Genomic DNA, 15,877 nt, shown 5'->3' on the forward strand with positions numbered 1-15,877 from the left:
CGGGCCACAGCCACAGCGCGTGCCCCGCACTGCCTGATGGGAAATGGAGCCGCACTGCCTGATGGGAAATGGAGGGTCACCCGCACTGGTCGGCTTCACCCCCGGTTGTTCTCGCTAGGGCGTGCGTGGCCCTCTCCGAACGTGGGGGGGATGTGCCCGCGGTGACATCATCTCGGTGCGACAGAGACGGGGCGGAAACGCAGTGGCTGACGGGACTAGTCCCCAGACAGCGGCCTAACTTGGGGCCGAAGCCCTCGCGGGGGCCGATGGGAAATGCAGGCGCGTGACGCAGGCGCGCTAGGGTTCCGTTCCCACAATGCCGCGTTGAGCCGGACCCCGCTGCCGCGCTACGGCGGCCCGTGAGGTTCGGACCCGGCGGGGGCGGGGCTCAGCGCGTGCGCCGGGAGAGGCGCCCAGCCGGGCCGAGCAGGTAACGCGGGGGGGGCGGGAGCAGCGCGGCCGGGGCGGGTCCGAGCCGCGAGCGGGGAGCGCCGGGAGCCTCCCTCGGCCCGTCACAGCGGGACTGCTCGGGAGCGCCGGAGCCGGGGAGTCGCGTTCCGGCCCCTCCCCCTCCAGACTCCCCCACCCCCCCACACACAGCCGCCCACCCCCACAGACCCCCCCACACACACACAGACAGACACACACCCTCACAGACCCCCCACACAGACACTGCCCCCACACACACACAGATACAGACACAACCCCCCAGACACCCACACCGCCCCCCCACACACACAGACCCCCCCACACACAGACATACCGACACCCCACACACCCCCCACACACACAGACACTGTCACCCCACACACACACACCCCACAGACACACCGACGCCCCCCCACGACACACACACAGACACTGCCCCCCCACACGCCTCCCCACACACACAGACACACACACAACCCCCCCAGACACAGACACTCCCCAACACAGACCCCCCACACGGACACACACACACACACACACACACCGACTCTCACACAGACACAGACCCCCACCCCCCCACACACAGCTGCCCATCCCCACAGACCCCCCCCCACACACACACACACAGACACTTCCTGTGAACTGGGAGTCGTTGGCAATGCTCGTTCTTACACTGCTTGCAATGGGCAGCAAGATTTGAGGATTCCCTGAACAAGTTAATACTCAAGAATAACAATTACTACAACCCAGTCAAGTAATTTTCATTGTGTTTGTGTGTGGGGGGGGTGTATATATATATATTAGGGCTGTCAAGCGATTAACTGTGCTGTTAAACAACAATAGAATACCATTTATTTTTAATATTTTGGATGTTTACATTTTCAACTATATTAATTTCAATTACAACACAATACATGATGGGGCATACGAATGTTAGCATATCTGGCATATCTTGCAACGCTGGCTACAAAAGTGCCATGCGAACGTCTGTTCTCACTTTCAGGTGACATTGTAAATAAGCAGGTTTCAGAGTAGCAGCCGTGTTAGTCTGTATCTGCAAAAAGAACAGGAGTACTTGTGGCACCTTAGAGACTAACAAATTTATTAGAGCATAAGCTTTCGTGGACTACAGCCCACTTCTTCGGATGCATATAGAGTGGAACATATATTGAGGAGATATATATACACACATACAGAGAGCATAAACAGGTGGGAGTTGTCTTACCAACTCTGAGAGGCCAATTAATTAAGAGAAAAAAAACTTTTGAAGTGATAATCAAGATAGCCCAGTAGAGACAGTTTGATAAGAAGTGTGAGCATACTTACAAGGGGAGATAGATTCAATGTTTGTAATGGCTCAGCCATTCCCAGTCCTTATTCAATCCAGAGCTGATTGTGTCTAGTTTGCATATCAATTCCAGCTCAGCAGTCTCTCGTTGGAGTCTGTTTTTGAAGTTTTTCTGTTGTAATATAGCCACCCACAGGTCTGTCACTGAATGACCAGACAGGTTAAAGTGTTCTCCCACTGGTTTTTGAGTATTTTGATTCCTGATGTCAGATTTGTGTCCATTAATTCTTTTGCATAGAGACTGTCCGGTTTGGCCAATGTACATGGCAGAGGGGCATTGCTGGCACATGATGGCCTATATCACATTGGTAGATGTGCAGGTGAATGAGCCCCTGTTGGTATGGCTGATGTGATTAGGTCCTATGATGATGTCACTTGAATAGATATGTGGACAGAGTTGGCATCGGGGTTTGTTACACAGATAGGTTCCTGGGTTAGTGGTTTTGTTCAGTGATGTGTGGTTGCTGGTGAGTATTTGCTTTAGGTTGGGGGGTTGTCTGTAAGCGAGGACAGGTCTGTCTCCCAAGATCTGTGAGAGTAAAGGATCATCTTTCAGGATAGGTTGTAGATCTCTGCTGATGCGCTGGAGAGGTTTTAGTTGGGGGCTGAAGGTGACAGCTAGTGGTGTTCTGTTATTTTCTTTGTTGGGCCTGTCTTGTAGGAGGTGACTTCTGGGTACTCGTCTGGTAAGACAACTCCCACCTGTTTATGCTCTCCGTATGTGTGTATATATATCTCCTCAATATATGTTCCATTCTATATGCATCCGAAGAAGTGGGCTGTAGTCCACGAAAGCTTATGCTCTAATAAATTTGTTAGTCTCTAAGGTGCCACAAGTACTCCTGTTCTTTTTGTAAATAAGCAGGCAGCAGTAGCTCCCATCAATGTAAACAAACTTGTTTCTCTTAGTGATTCGCAGAATAAGAAGTAGGACTGAGTGGACTTGTAGGCTCTCAAGTTTTACACTGTTTTGTTTTTGAGTGCAGTTATGCAACCAAACTCCCCCCGCTGCATTTGTTACACTTTCTCAATAAAGAGTTTGCACTTCAGTACTTATCGGAGAAGATCAGAGTTGGAAGAGACCTCAGGAGGTATCTAGTCCAACCCCCTGCTCAAAGCAGAACCAATCCCCAATTAAATCATCCCAGCCAGGGCTTTGTCAAGCCGGGCCTTAAAAACCTCCAAGGAAGGAGACTCCACCACCTCCCTAGGGAACCCATTCCAGTGCTTCACCACCCTCCTAGTATGTATGAGGTGAATTGAAAAATACTATTTCTTTTGTTGTATCATTTTTACAGTGCATATGTTTGTAATAAAAAATAATAATATAAAGTGAGCACTGTGTACTTTGTATTCTATGTTGTAATTGAAATCAGTATTGAAAATGTGTCCAAAAATATTTAATACATTTCAATTGGTATTCTGTTGTTATAAGTGCAATTAATCACAATTGATTTGAGTTAATCGTGTGAGTTAACTGCAATTAATTGACAGCCCTAATATATAAAAACGCCAGATCCTCAGGACACCAATTTAATGTGGAAGCTAATTCTTACCTTAAAATGACAAGTGATTTTATGTACTCATGTGGCACTTGTTGGCATTCGCCTAGCAACAAAGCTATTGAAACAGACAGGCAAGCAGGGTGAGGCAGTGAAGCTGCTGCCTATCAGGGCTACCAGGAAAAAAAATGCTTTTAATTTTGCCTGTGCTCCTAAGAGGTTGAAAGTTACCTAAACCCCAAACCACAAAAGTGGGAGCAGGGGCAGGTGCTTTGAAACTTCCATTCCCAGGATCGCCATGGCCAGTGGGTCATGAGAGACAGACTCTATAGGGGTCAGGGCAGGGCTTGCAACTCAGGGATAGCTCACGGGGGAAGGGATAGCTCAGTGATTTGAGCATTGGCCTGCTAAACCTAGGCTTGTGAGTTCAATCCTTGAGGGGGCCACTTAGGGATCTGGGGCAAAATCAGTACTTGGTCCTGCTAGTGAAGGCAGGGGGCTGGACTCGATGACCTTTCAAGGTCCAATCCAGTTCTAGGAGATAGGATATCTCCATTTAAAACAAAGAAACAACCAAAAAAAAAACCACTCCCATGTTTCCCTCAGGATTTTCAAACTATAACTTTCAGTTATAACTCATCTCGGTCAACTAAGGCTATGTCTACCCTATAGCATTCACAGCTGCAGTGGGCTGGCCCCGTGTTTGGGAGTGGCAGGGGATTCATTCATGGTCTTTTTCCTCTTTCAGGTGCTGGCAAGAGTCATCATGGTGCACCTTGGTAAGTGCAGATAGGGCTTGTTAAGGGTTGCACGCACAGACTCCTAGTTTCTGCATCCCTCTAAATCAATCACAGTTAGTGGAGAATGTGCAGCCTTCTCCGCGGAACTCTCTTAAGGGTTGGTAAAGCAAATCTGTCTTATTTATTGTAAATAAATTGAGGTCTTAAAGCAATCTCATGGCAGGTACAGATGTCAGTTCCATCATAAAGAATAATCTACTGTTGGTGTGTAAGGGACGGTTACAGCAGTTTTATTGATTTTAAGTGAAACCAAACTTTTCTCTAAGGCCTTTTGGAATTTTTTGGCTAGACGTCTATACACATCTGTTATAATCAAATCTCTTGTGATACCTGTTGATCTTTCCTTCAGCTCACCTCCTTATGAAAAATTATCATGGAGGACACGTAGCTATCCGATTGGCTCTTGGTGGCTGTGCCAACAGACCCTTCTTCCGTATAGTGGTCGCATATAACAAGCGAGCTCGGGACAGCAAGTATTTGGAGCAAGTGGGCTGTTATGACCCGCTTCCAAATGGCCACAACGAAAAGCTGGTTGGCTTGAACATCGAGAGACTCAAACACTGGATTGGTTGTGGAGCACACATCACAAAACCAGTTGAAAAACTTCTAGGTAACTTAACGTGTTTTTTCATCTGAACTATTTGCTTATTTCGCTTAAACGACAATAGATTTTCCTAGGTGATCCTCTGCGTATTTGGAGTACCAAAGACCCTTTCTTCATTTCTTTGCATGAATTCTTGAAAATGTGTATATATGCAATCACCCTTCTTTTGGCCACAGGAAATGGGATGGTCTCATTTATGGAGACACTGAGCTGGCCGAGACAGCAGTAAAAGGCACTTCAAGTCACTAGAGGGTGGGTGAGAGAGACAATTACTCTCACTTCTTAAAAGTCTCATTAACTATTGGAACACTTTACCCAGGCTTGTGGTGGATTCTCCATCACTGACAATTTAACTCAAGATTGGGTGTTTTTCTAAAATATATACTCCTAAGAATTATTTTGGGGTAGTTGTATAGCAGGGGTCTCAAACACGTGGCCCGCGGGGTTATTTTCTGCGGCCTGCGAGCTCCTCACGCGCCCCCCCCAGCGTTTACCTAGAGCGGCTCCGGACCGACGTGCACCGGGGGCAGGGCAGGCTCCCTGCCTGCCTGTCTGGCCTGCCCTGCCCCCGCGCCACTCCGGGAAACGGCTGGAAGGTGGGGAAAGGGGGGGGCACATGGGTCTGTGTGTTACTCTTGCTTCAGGCAGCGCCCCCAGCAACTCCCATTGGCCATAGTTCCCCATTCCCAGCCAATGGGAGCTGCAGGGGGCGGTGCCTGAAGCAACAGCAACACCTAGACCCTTGTGTCCCTCTTCCCCAGGTTCCGACCGCTTCCCAGAGCGGCACGGGAGCAGGGCAGGCCAGGCAGGCAGGCAGGGAGTCTGCCCTGCCCCCGGTGCACACTGGGCCAGAGCCTGCCCCCTGAACCCTTCCTGCAGCCGAACCCCTTGCCTCACCCCTGCTCTGACCCCTTGCTGCACCCCTCTTGCACCCCAACCCCCTGCTGCACCCCACACCCCAACTCCCTGCCCTGAGCCCCCGCCACACCCCTCCTGTACCCCCTGGGGGCAGGGAGGGGGCGGAGTTGGGGTGGGGAATTTGGGGAAGGGGTTGGAATGGGGGCAGGGCAGGGGCAGGGCCTCATAGAAGGGGTGGAGTGGGGGCGGGGCTGAGGGCAGTGTGGGGGGAGGTGTCAGTAATGCGGCCAATGTACTAGTCCTCATGTGGCCCTCGTGGTCATTTGAGTTTGAGATCCCTGTTCTATAGCATGTGTTATATAGGAGGTCAGATGAGATCATCACAATGCTCCCTTCTAGCCTTTGAATCTCTGAGACTAGAACAGTAATATTGCAACTCCAGCTATAAACATAAATAATCTTTCAGGTCTTTCTGGATTTTTCCCATTGCATCCTATGACAATCACAAATGCAGAAAGATTAAGGAAGAGAAGAGCCTTGAAGGCCATAACAGCTTCTGAGGAAGAAACTCCAGGTGATTGATAACATCTGTCTTAACTGAATTACTCAAAAGATTACTGTACAGACAAGGATCAGAACAGTGTGCCAGCTCAAAAGACAATATATTTACTACAGGGAAAACCGATAGTGGATGTGAATTATTTCATAAGAACATTAAAGTATTTTGAGGCTTTAGGAGGCCTCAGACAAGGATTCTGATTGTCCTCATTTGTTAATTAATAATTTGTGTCAAAATAAGAAGTAATCATTCATGTTTATGTCAAACTGCGATTACTTAGGCCCAGATCCACAGAGGTAAAATGTAGGCTCCTAAATTCCACTGAAATCCAATGGAAGTCAAGAACCAAAATAGCTTTGTGGATCTGGGCCTTCCAGATTACAGCATTTATACAAATTGAACACAAACTCCTGTTTTCTAAATAGCTCTAGTGTGGAGGTGGAGAGTGTTACTGACTGTCATCAGAGTCTAATGTATAGGAAGTTGTGCTGGGTGCCCCTGTAGGCGTCCTTCTAAAAGTAATCTTACCATGACTTAAGCCATAGTTGGTTTTTAATTTTACAGTTAACTATTTCAAGATTTTGGGCAGAGGAGGGGCACTCAGAATTGGCCACTGTTGCTTCTTTATCTTCACCCAATTAAGCTGCAAATAGCGTAAGCAGCAGAAAATCTTTTTTTCGATGCGGGGTGCAGCACTGAATGTGACCAGAATTATTTACCCACACTACTGTTCTTCCAGAAGGTATCCCACAGAACATCACCACTCTAAGCACAGCAAATACTTGGGTGTTTTTATACCTTTCTCCCTGAACAGTATTTGTTCAAACGTTATACATGAGTCCAGCTAAAACAATCATGTACAAATCCAGGAATTACTACACGATGTTCATAGGTTATCAGCCACCACTAGCAGCCATTCGTATTCCAGTGTGATAAGCACAATAAGAATTGAGCTGTGGTCAGAGGCAGACAGTTATCACTGTTACTTGGAGGAACTCGTACATCATTCATTCTATCGTCTTCCATCCACATTCTAACTCGCTTAAATGTCTTAGGTAAGGCTTGTACCATCCCCAAAGATCACCAACCTCAGACTCTGGTAGCCAAACAAAGCCACTGAGTTTGAGTCATGGAACCGTCACCCCAAAAGCCTTAGCGCCACAGTGCAAATCTCAGAATTAATTATGGGGAGCACATAAGATCTTTCTCAGCCCACACAGTACAGCACATCACACCTTTTAAAGCACTTGACGTAACAAAACTGAGACACACTCACTTGAAGATCACAGGTTTCCGAGTGGTAGCTGTATTAGTCTGTATCAGCAAAAAGAACAGGAGTACTTGTGGCACCTTACAGACTAACAAATTTATTTGAGCATAAGCTTTCGTGGGCTAAAACCAACTTCATCAGATGCATGGAGTGGAAAATACAGTAGGAAGATGCATATACACAGAGAACATGAAAAGATGGGGGTTGCTGTACCAACTCTAACGAGACAAACCAATTAAAGTCTGCTATTAGCAGCAGGAGGAAAAATTGCTTTTGTAGTGGTAATCAAGGATGACCCATTTCAAACAGTTGACAAGGTGTGAGTAACGGGGGGGGGGAATTAGCACGGGGAAATAGTTTTTAGTTTGTGTAGTGACCCATCCACTCCCAGTCTTTATTCAAGCCAGATTTAATGGTGTCCAGTTTGCAAATTAATTCCAGTTCTGCAGTTTCTCATTGGAGTCTGTTTTTGAAGGTTTTTTTTGTTGAAGAAAGGCCACTTTTAGGGTGGGTTCTAGCCCACGAAAGCTTATGCCCAAATAAATTTGTTAGTCTCTAAGGTGCCACAAATACTCCGTATTCTTTTTGAAGATCACAGTCTCCTGCTTATTTAAGAAGCCCACAATGCAATAGTCCACTGTAGTGCTGACAGAAAAGTCGCCGTCCTCAGCTATTGCTCCAAGATGAATCTGCTGCTGTTCCTGCACCTGAGGAAGTTGGTGGGGGCCCAAAAGGAGGGCAGCTCAGAGCAAGAGAAAGGGCTGAGAAGAGCCAGGCAAGATGGAGGCACTTGAGATTCATTGCAGGCCTATGTGTTGCTCCCTTGGCACCACACCCCTACTGCAAACCATGGCAACTCAGCCAGCTCTCAGCTGACAGGCAGCTGGGAATTGGTTACTTTTTTAATGGAGAAGTAAAATCTGAGCAAATGTACACATGGAACCACAGACAAATAAGATCTTTTGGGTGATACCTGAAGTCCTGCCTGCAAAGGTTCAGGCAGACATGGCGGGTTTGGATTTCGCCTGGGAGTACATTTAAACCAGGGGTTCTCACAACACAGTCTTGTGTGGCCTCAGCGTGTGACCACCAATTCTTGCTGGTGGCTGCTCCGACACTTTTCCCTAAAATACTTAAACTTTAGGAAAAACAAATAAATATGCACATACACGTGTCCAAATCATTGTCATTTATTTATGTCGGGTTTTTTCAGACAATAATAAAAATAAGGTGAAAAATGATATTTGTGTGTTTAAGAGTGCTTTTCACAGCACACTCAGTAGCTCGCTGGGAGGCTAGGAAAAGTGATATTAACAAACAGGCAAGTATCACTTTTCCCAGCCTCCCAGGGAGCTAGTAAGTGTGCTGGGAAAAGCGATATTTGCATGGTTGTGAGGCATCAGGGGAAGGGGGAGCCCCGCTGCCGTATGGCCGGAGCTGGGGGTCAGCTCCCACGGGGTCCAGAGTGAGTGGCCGGAGCCCAGGGTCGCTGGCTGCTGCTGCGTGGCTGGAGCTGTCAATCAACACCCACCACCACGGGGCTGGGGCTGGGGCTTGGTGACTGAGGCCAGCAACTGCCACTACACAGCCAGAGCCTGGAGCCAGCGCTTGTTGCTGCACGGCCGGGGTTAGCGCCCAGGGCCAAGGACACATGGCCGAAGCCAGAGGTCAGTGCCCCCCTGCTGCACAGTCAGAGCCCGGGGCTCAAACCGTGCGGCTGAAACCCTGCGGCCAGGTTCTCCCCTAGGGCTGAAGCCCAAGCCCCAACGTGCCCTGCCCACCCCACAGGTGGGTCAAGGACTCGCCTTGCTCCTGCAGCATTGTGCCCCATCTGTCTCCAGAGGCAGTGCAGGAGCAACAGGGAGGGAGGGGGCGAGGCTGATGCTTTGGCCTCTCCATCACTGCCCAGGAGGCTGTTCTGACTGCACAAAAAGCCCCTAGTGGCTGCATGCGAGAAATGCTGATTTAAACTGACTTCCAGCTGTCAAACCCTTTGCCGTTGTACCTCGAACTGCTGGTTTCTCAGGGCAGAGAACTGAAGGGTTAAGTGAAGTGCTGCTGAAGAATAAGCTTCGTGTCCTTTAAAGGAAACCAGGATAGACACAAATACTGAAGATGATTTTTAATATTTTCTTTATCCAAAACAAATAATGAAACGATATAGAAAATTCTATAAACCAACCTTTTGCATTTTACAGATTTGTAGTAGGCAAAATTTGATTTTAGATAGTGCCCATCCCCAGCTATATTCCAGATTAGTATAAACAAGACATGATTTCCCTGGGAACTGGGACCAGTTTTTATTCTGTCCCCTTAAATATGAAAGGAGCAAATTAAAAGTTCATTTGTATGTGGGCTTCGGGAAGAGTTCCTTTCTAGTTTCTAAAAACACAACACGGTTTTCTTTTCTGGATTTCTCAGCCTCAAATACAAGGAGGTGGGTCTGCAGGGTTGCTTCTGGACCAGTCTGAATGAGGGATGGTTTATTCTCCTGTTTAAAAAACAAAATTATTTCTAGTGTGACAGGAATTAAAGACAGAAGTCTGGTTTATAAACCTGGATCCTTGCATCCCTCTCACAAGGGGACTGTCTGATCAGGCTCAAGGCAGTATTCAGAAATAAATTGTTTACTTTGTCCCTTTACTATTCGAGTTATACCAAAGCAAGAGTTAGACAGCGGATGGGCAATCGTCATACAGTTAAATGGAGTAGATATTAATTAGAATGTTATTGCCAATAAAGACAGTCGACTCAGTAGTAAAGCTTTTGATAATTAGGGGAGGCAACATTGTCTAGTAATAACTGGCTGAACGAAGAGAGGTCCTACTCAGTCACTCCAAGGCTGGGGGAATCTCTGCTTTGTTCATCTTCCCAAAAGAATTTTAAAATGGTGACGCCCCAAATGACACCTCTCTCAGACAGAAAGAGAAGAAATAATGGTGGGGAGAAGGGGGGACCCTGGTCTGGGGAGAGGAGGCTACAGAACTTCTGGATGGGATGGGAGGGACAGAGGGCACACAGAGCCCCGGCTGGGCGAGATGAAGAAACGTGGGACAGAGCCTGTGACGTGAAGGAGGGGTAGGCAGATGCAGGGAATCCTCTCCATGCACCCCCCGCCCCCCATGGCCAGCCTCCCCCGCCCCCCATTGCCAGCCTCCCCCGCCCCCCATTGCCAGCCTCCCCCGCCCCCCATCGCCAGCCTCCCCCTGCCCCCCATCGCCAGCCTCTGATTGCACCCCCCCCCAGTGCCGCCTCTGGCCGCGGACACGTTCGCTGCCCCCCGGCTCCCAGCTGTGCCGGGGCCGCCCCCAGTCCCTGTCCCCGGGTCTCTCGCTCCCTGGGGCCGGGGCGGGCCGGGGCGGGGCCCGGCTGGAGACACCCCCCGGCCGGGCACGGGGGCTAGTGCCGGGCTCTCCCCGCACACACCCGGGGGCAGCAGCTCCCAGCCGGGGCCGGGGCCGGCTCACAGCGGCGGCAGCGTCCGATCCGGGACAGGCCCGGAGTCACCCGGACCCAGCTCGGGGGGGCCCATCGCTGGAGCGGGCCTGGGAGCGGGGATCCCCCTGGGCGCTCAGACCCCGCGGGACCCTGGGAGCTGTAGTTCCTTGGCCAGCTCCCTGCCCCAGCGAGCGCCGGACGGAACTCCATTTCCCAGCATGCCCTTGGCCGCCAGCCCCAGGAAGGGAGGGGGAAGGAGCGGGGATCCCCCTGGGCGCTCAGACCCCGCGGGACCCTGGGAGCTGTAGTTCCTTGGCCAGCTCCCTGCCCCGAGCGAGCGCCGGACGGAACTCCATTTCCCAGCATGCCCTTGGCCGCCAGCCCCAGGAAGGGAGGGGGAAGGAGCGGGGATCCCCCTGGGCGCTCAGACCCCGCGGGGCCCTGGGAGCTGTAGTTCCTTGGCCAGCTCCCTGCCCCAGCGAGCGCCGGACGGAACTCCATTTCCCAGCATGCCCTTGGCCGCCAGCCCCAGGAAGGGAGGGGGAAGGAGCGGGGAAGCTGAGAGCCCACGCGCTGCAGTTTGCTGTGGAGACATTCCCACCACCGTTTCGTACCTCTCTCCTTTCCCCACTTTCTGCTCCCAGGGTAACAGACTGTGATGCATGGGGTTCGTCTAGCATCGTTTTCCCGTCTCGGCCTCTCTCCATCCTTTGGTCCAGGGCTGGTCAATTCTGATGGCTGGGGACATTCCCTACACAATGACCTTTCCCCGTTCTCTACCTTCCCCTATCTCCTAGACCAGGGTAGAGAGTTGTGATAGATTGGAGATATTGAAGCCTATGGCTAGCCTGCTTACTTGCCTATATATCTTTTCTTATGGGTTTGACTATTTGTTTTATTATAACAGGTTATAATATGTTTAGAGATTTATATTAGAGTATTTTTGGCTGCAATGCAAGGGACCTACAGGCCACATCCGGTATGTTGTTCTAAGGCAAAGTGCTGCTGATGGGGGAGGGGGGCAAAAGGGAGGCTACCAGCTAGCCCCTGCAGCCCCGCCCCTTCTGCCTGAGGCCCCGCCCCTTCCAGGGGCCCAAAGCCGTCCCCCGCCTTTGCCCAGGGGCCCGGCAATTCTGTCGGCAGCCCTGGTTATAATGCAAGATTTTGAGTATATTAATTAATAATATCACATGTATCTCTAGACCAACATTATTGCCTTTGTAACTCTGATCATTATTACCACTTGATTGCTGTTTGATTACTATTCCATTTATCTCTATAAAAGTCTTTAAGACTACATTTGTCTCAGTGTGAGTGTCCTTGTCGTACATCCCGAGGGTCCTCACAAACTCTGTGTAGACTCATTCTGGGACAAGAAACTTCTTATCTTCTGATCTGATCAATTGGCGAGCCTATAACCCATATTATCTAACTGATAATATTAACCTCCTAAAATCAGGCAACAGTGTCCTGTCATAATTTGCTACCTCTCTCTGCCCATCAATGCAGTGTTGCCAATTTGGGGAGATCAAAAATCATGAGTCCGACCCCCCAAAATAATGAGATTTTAATAAAAGTTTATACTGAGTTTGTAGGTCAGTCTTGTTTGAACTCCCCTCCCCTGCCCATCAGAGCTTAGGGTGTGCGATGTGAGAATTAGTGTCGCCCGCTCACTCACATACTGGAGAAGGTGATTTTGGTCCCTGCTATGGGAGATTGCAGCCCCACAAGTGCCTGTCTCCTGCCCAGCAATTAATCCTGTCGCCCCAACCCCCCATCAGTTCTGTCCCCACCCAACCCCTCAATTCACCCCCCCAGTTCAATCCCCCAGCCGCCATCATCACCACCCCATCACTCCAGTACCCCACCCCACTGACCCCCGCCCCACTCAGTGCACCCTCCCAGCACTCACCCCATCTGCTCAGAACCCCCCACCAATGCAGCCCCCCCCACCCCACCCCATCAGCCCCCACCTGCCTCAGTTCAGCTCCCTGCAGCCCCCAGCCTCATCTCTGCTCCTTAGGGTTCTTCACCCATCCCAGGATGGGGGGGGTGATGGATTGGATCACAGAACCCCCTAGGGGCTGCCAACTGATGTGCCAAGACTATTTCTGCCCCCGTTTTCCTGCCCTGGCAGCTCGGGACTCCAGTGCCCTGCCTGGTTTGAGTCAGATCCACTAGCCTGCTGCAAACCCAGACCCAGGTCTGAACCACGTCCCACAAACTGCAGGCTTAAACTGAAAGCAGCTTAAGAAATGTGCCTGTCTAACACTCAGATGCCCAATTCCCAATGGGGTCCAAACCCCAAATAAATCCGTTTTACTCTGTATAAAGCTTATACAGGATAAACTCATAGATTGTTCGCCCTCTATAACAGTGATAGAGAGATATGCACGGCTGTTTTCTCCCCGTCCAGGTATTAATACATACTCTGGGTTATAAGAGTAATAAGTAAAAAGTGACAAAGAGTCCTGTGGCACCTTATAGACTAACAGATGTACTGGAGCATAAGCTTTCGTGGGTGAATACCCACTTCATCAGACGCATGTAATGGAGTAAAAAGTGATTTTATTAAATACAGAAAGTAGGATTTAAGTGGGTCCAAGTAATAGCAGACAGAACAAAGTGAATTACCAAACAAATAAAATAGAACACACAAGTCTATGTCTAATACAGTGAAAAAAATGAATACAGATAAAAACCTCACACAGTAAGCTTCCTTTTACAGACTAGTCTCCTTCTAGTCTGGGTCCAGCAATCATTCACACCCCCTGTAGTTACTGTCCTTTGTTCCAGTTTCTTTCAGGTATCCTTGGGGGTGGAGAGGCTATTTCTTGAGCCATCTGAAGACAAAATGGAGGGTTCTTCCAGGGGTTTAACTAGACTTTCTCTTGTGGGTGGAGACCCCTTCCTCTCTCCTATGCTAAGTCCAGCTCCAAGATGGAGTTTTGGAGTCACATGGGCAAGTCACATGTCCATGCATGACTCAGTTTTTACAGGCAGCAGCCATTGCTTACCTGCTACCTTGAATGTCCCCATGTAGACGTCTTGTGTGGATTGGAGCCTCCCAAAATCCATTGTCCCTTAAGTGCTTCTTGATTGGGCACTTAATTTGCACATTCCTTTCTAAAGAAACTGACCAAATGCCTTACTAAGGTTATTTAAATCAAACAAGTAAACAGACAATATTCATAACTTCTAATACAATGACACATGTATACAAATAGGATGAACATATTCAGTAGATTATAACCTTTACAGAGATATGTTACATGGCATATGTAGCATAAAACATATTCCAGTTATGTCATAGATACATTCATAAGCATATTCCCATAAAGGCTTATGGGGGCACCGTCACAGGGGGGCTGCAGTGGGGGCCCCTCTCCCACGTCCCAGGACAGCAGGGGAACAGCCACCTGGGCCTGGCAGCTGGAACCCTGCCTCATCTGGGGCAGCTGACAGGATTTGTAAGTAAAATTGAAGCCTCACTTTTAGAACTCTCAGATGTCAGAATTTTTTCCCCCCGTTTGGCTCCTCCCCGCTTCTTTCTATCTTAGCTGAAGATCTCCCTCCCCCCGCCCCTTGCTAGCTTTGTTTCCCTGCGCTGTAAGAGATCTCTCATTGTCTTTCCAAGTGCTGTGGCAGTAACTGCCTCATGGAGGAAGCACGTTCCTTTGTGTAGGGCAGGTCACTCCTGTTTGGCTGGAAACCCATTTTAAGAATGTGCCTCAGGTGGGAAAAGAATCCTGCCATGTGAGAGAGAGTTCTCCCAGGAGATCTCTGAGGGGGGCTTAATTTGACTCAGGAATTGTGACTCGGGATCAGTTTGCGAGAGCTGGCATGTCTGCTCTGCCCGGCCTGGACTGCACCCGGGATGTGGCAGAGCCTCAAACTGAAGAAGGGTTTTATCTAAGTGTTGTTATTTCCGAGTCTGCAGGTCACAGCTCAGCCCGGACAAGGGTGCAGGGAAGCCCCAGAACATGGATTTCAGTTTGAAAGTTTCCAGCACCACAAACAGAGAAGAAAAAGGAGCAATTTGGGGCATAGACAGAGAAAATGTAACACACCCCACACCCGGGTTGTGGGAGGGAATCAGGTTTTTTTTTGCCCAGAGTAATTAAGACAGAGCAGAGAGGGGAGAGTGTTTGTTTGGGGTGATTTGCCATGTTCACACACAGCCCCATTACCACCCTGGGGCAAGTCAAGAGGAGCCACTGAATTCCAGAGATGGGTCAGGGACATGTTCACTCCCTCAGAGACTTCAGAGATTAACATTCGCAGAGTTCGTCTACATTGCAAATAGAGACCCGAGTCGGGGATCTCAGAGCACAGGCCGTTTGACTTGGCTTTGGGGCTAAAATAGCAATGTGGGAGTTTGGGTTCAGGTGGGACCCTGGGCTTTGAAACTTGGCAAGGGGGGAGGATCTCAGACCCCAGCTCCAGCCCGAGCCTAGACACTGCTATTTTAGCCCCAGGCCCTGAGACTCGCTGCAGTGGTTTTTGTGGTGTTTTGGGGGCTCTGCAGGGTAGATGTACCCTGAATGAGGCAGGGTCCTGTGTTAATGAGCGCTGCAGTGTGTGATCCTGTCACTGGAGATAATATAGCAAGGCTCAGACGCATGGGGCTGAATTAACAGGGCCCAGACATCCTTGATTCTGGCGATGGTATCTGAGACTGCTCAACTGTAGGGTTACCATACGTCCAGTTTTTCCCGGACATGTCCGGCTTCTCGGCACTCAAATCCCCATCCGGGGGGAATTGCCAAAAAGCCGAACATGTCGGGGAAAAATACCACCGGCCGGGCACTTCCCCTCCCGCGGCTGCTGTGCTCCTCCCCTGACTCTTCGGCTCTGTTTAAGAGCCAAGCTGCCCGAGCGCTATGGGCTTCAGGCAGCCCCCTTGCCTCCGGACCCCAGCCGCTGGCCGGGCACTTCCCCTCCCGGGCTCCGGTGGCGCAGGGTCCAGAGGCATGGGGGCTGCCCAAAGCCCGAGCGCTACCGGCTTCACGGTTTGCCGGGCAGCCTCCCAGACCCTGCGCCCCCGGCTGGGCGCTTCCCCGCAGCGC

General features: G+C 50.0%; 2 protein-coding genes and 1 long non-coding RNA gene across 8 annotated transcripts in view; 1 reads left to right on the top strand and 2 right to left on the bottom strand.

Moving 5' to 3' along the window:
- LOC101942995 (zinc finger protein 436-like) overlaps positions 1 to 15,877 on the bottom strand; it is a 194,096-nt gene that overhangs the window by 145,959 nt on the left and 32,260 nt on the right. The gene's annotated exons all lie outside the window — the stretch shown is intronic.
- LOC135974204 (small ribosomal subunit protein bS16m-like) lies at positions 147 to 6,294 on the top strand. Of its 3 annotated transcripts, none has more exons than XM_065561252.1 (4): positions 147 to 430; positions 4,028 to 4,058; positions 4,429 to 4,689; positions 6,008 to 6,294. In XM_065561252.1, exons 2-4 carry the CDS (start codon positions 4,046 to 4,048, stop codon positions 6,121 to 6,123), a joined length of 390 nt encoding a protein of 129 aa, XP_065417324.1. In that variant the 5' UTR covers positions 147 to 430; positions 4,028 to 4,045; the 3' UTR covers positions 6,124 to 6,294. The 3 variants fall into 3 exon arrangements, with proteins under 3 accessions (XP_065417324.1, XP_065417325.1, XP_065417323.1); XM_065561253.1 differs by lacking the exon at positions 147 to 430 and adding an exon at positions 1,027 to 1,183; XM_065561251.1 differs by lacking the exon at positions 147 to 430 and having other exon boundaries at positions 3,992 to 4,058.
- Positions 6,033 to 11,066, bottom strand: LOC122172825 (uncharacterized). 3 transcript variants are annotated; one of them, XR_010591432.1, is made up of 3 exons: positions 10,797 to 11,036; positions 9,553 to 9,861; positions 6,033 to 9,449 (listed from the first exon to the last, which is right to left on the bottom strand). It is a non-coding gene; the product is annotated as an uncharacterized LOC122172825 (long non-coding RNA). The 3 variants fall into 3 exon arrangements; XR_010591431.1 differs by having other exon boundaries at positions 6,033 to 9,479; XR_010591430.1 differs by lacking the exon at positions 6,033 to 9,449 and having other exon boundaries at positions 9,478 to 9,861; positions 10,797 to 11,066.

This window comes from Chrysemys picta, chromosome 11 (assembly GCF_011386835.1).
Source record: "Chrysemys picta bellii isolate R12L10 chromosome 11, ASM1138683v2, whole genome shotgun sequence".
NCBI classification, from domain to species: domain Eukaryota; kingdom Metazoa; phylum Chordata; order Testudines; family Emydidae; genus Chrysemys; species Chrysemys picta.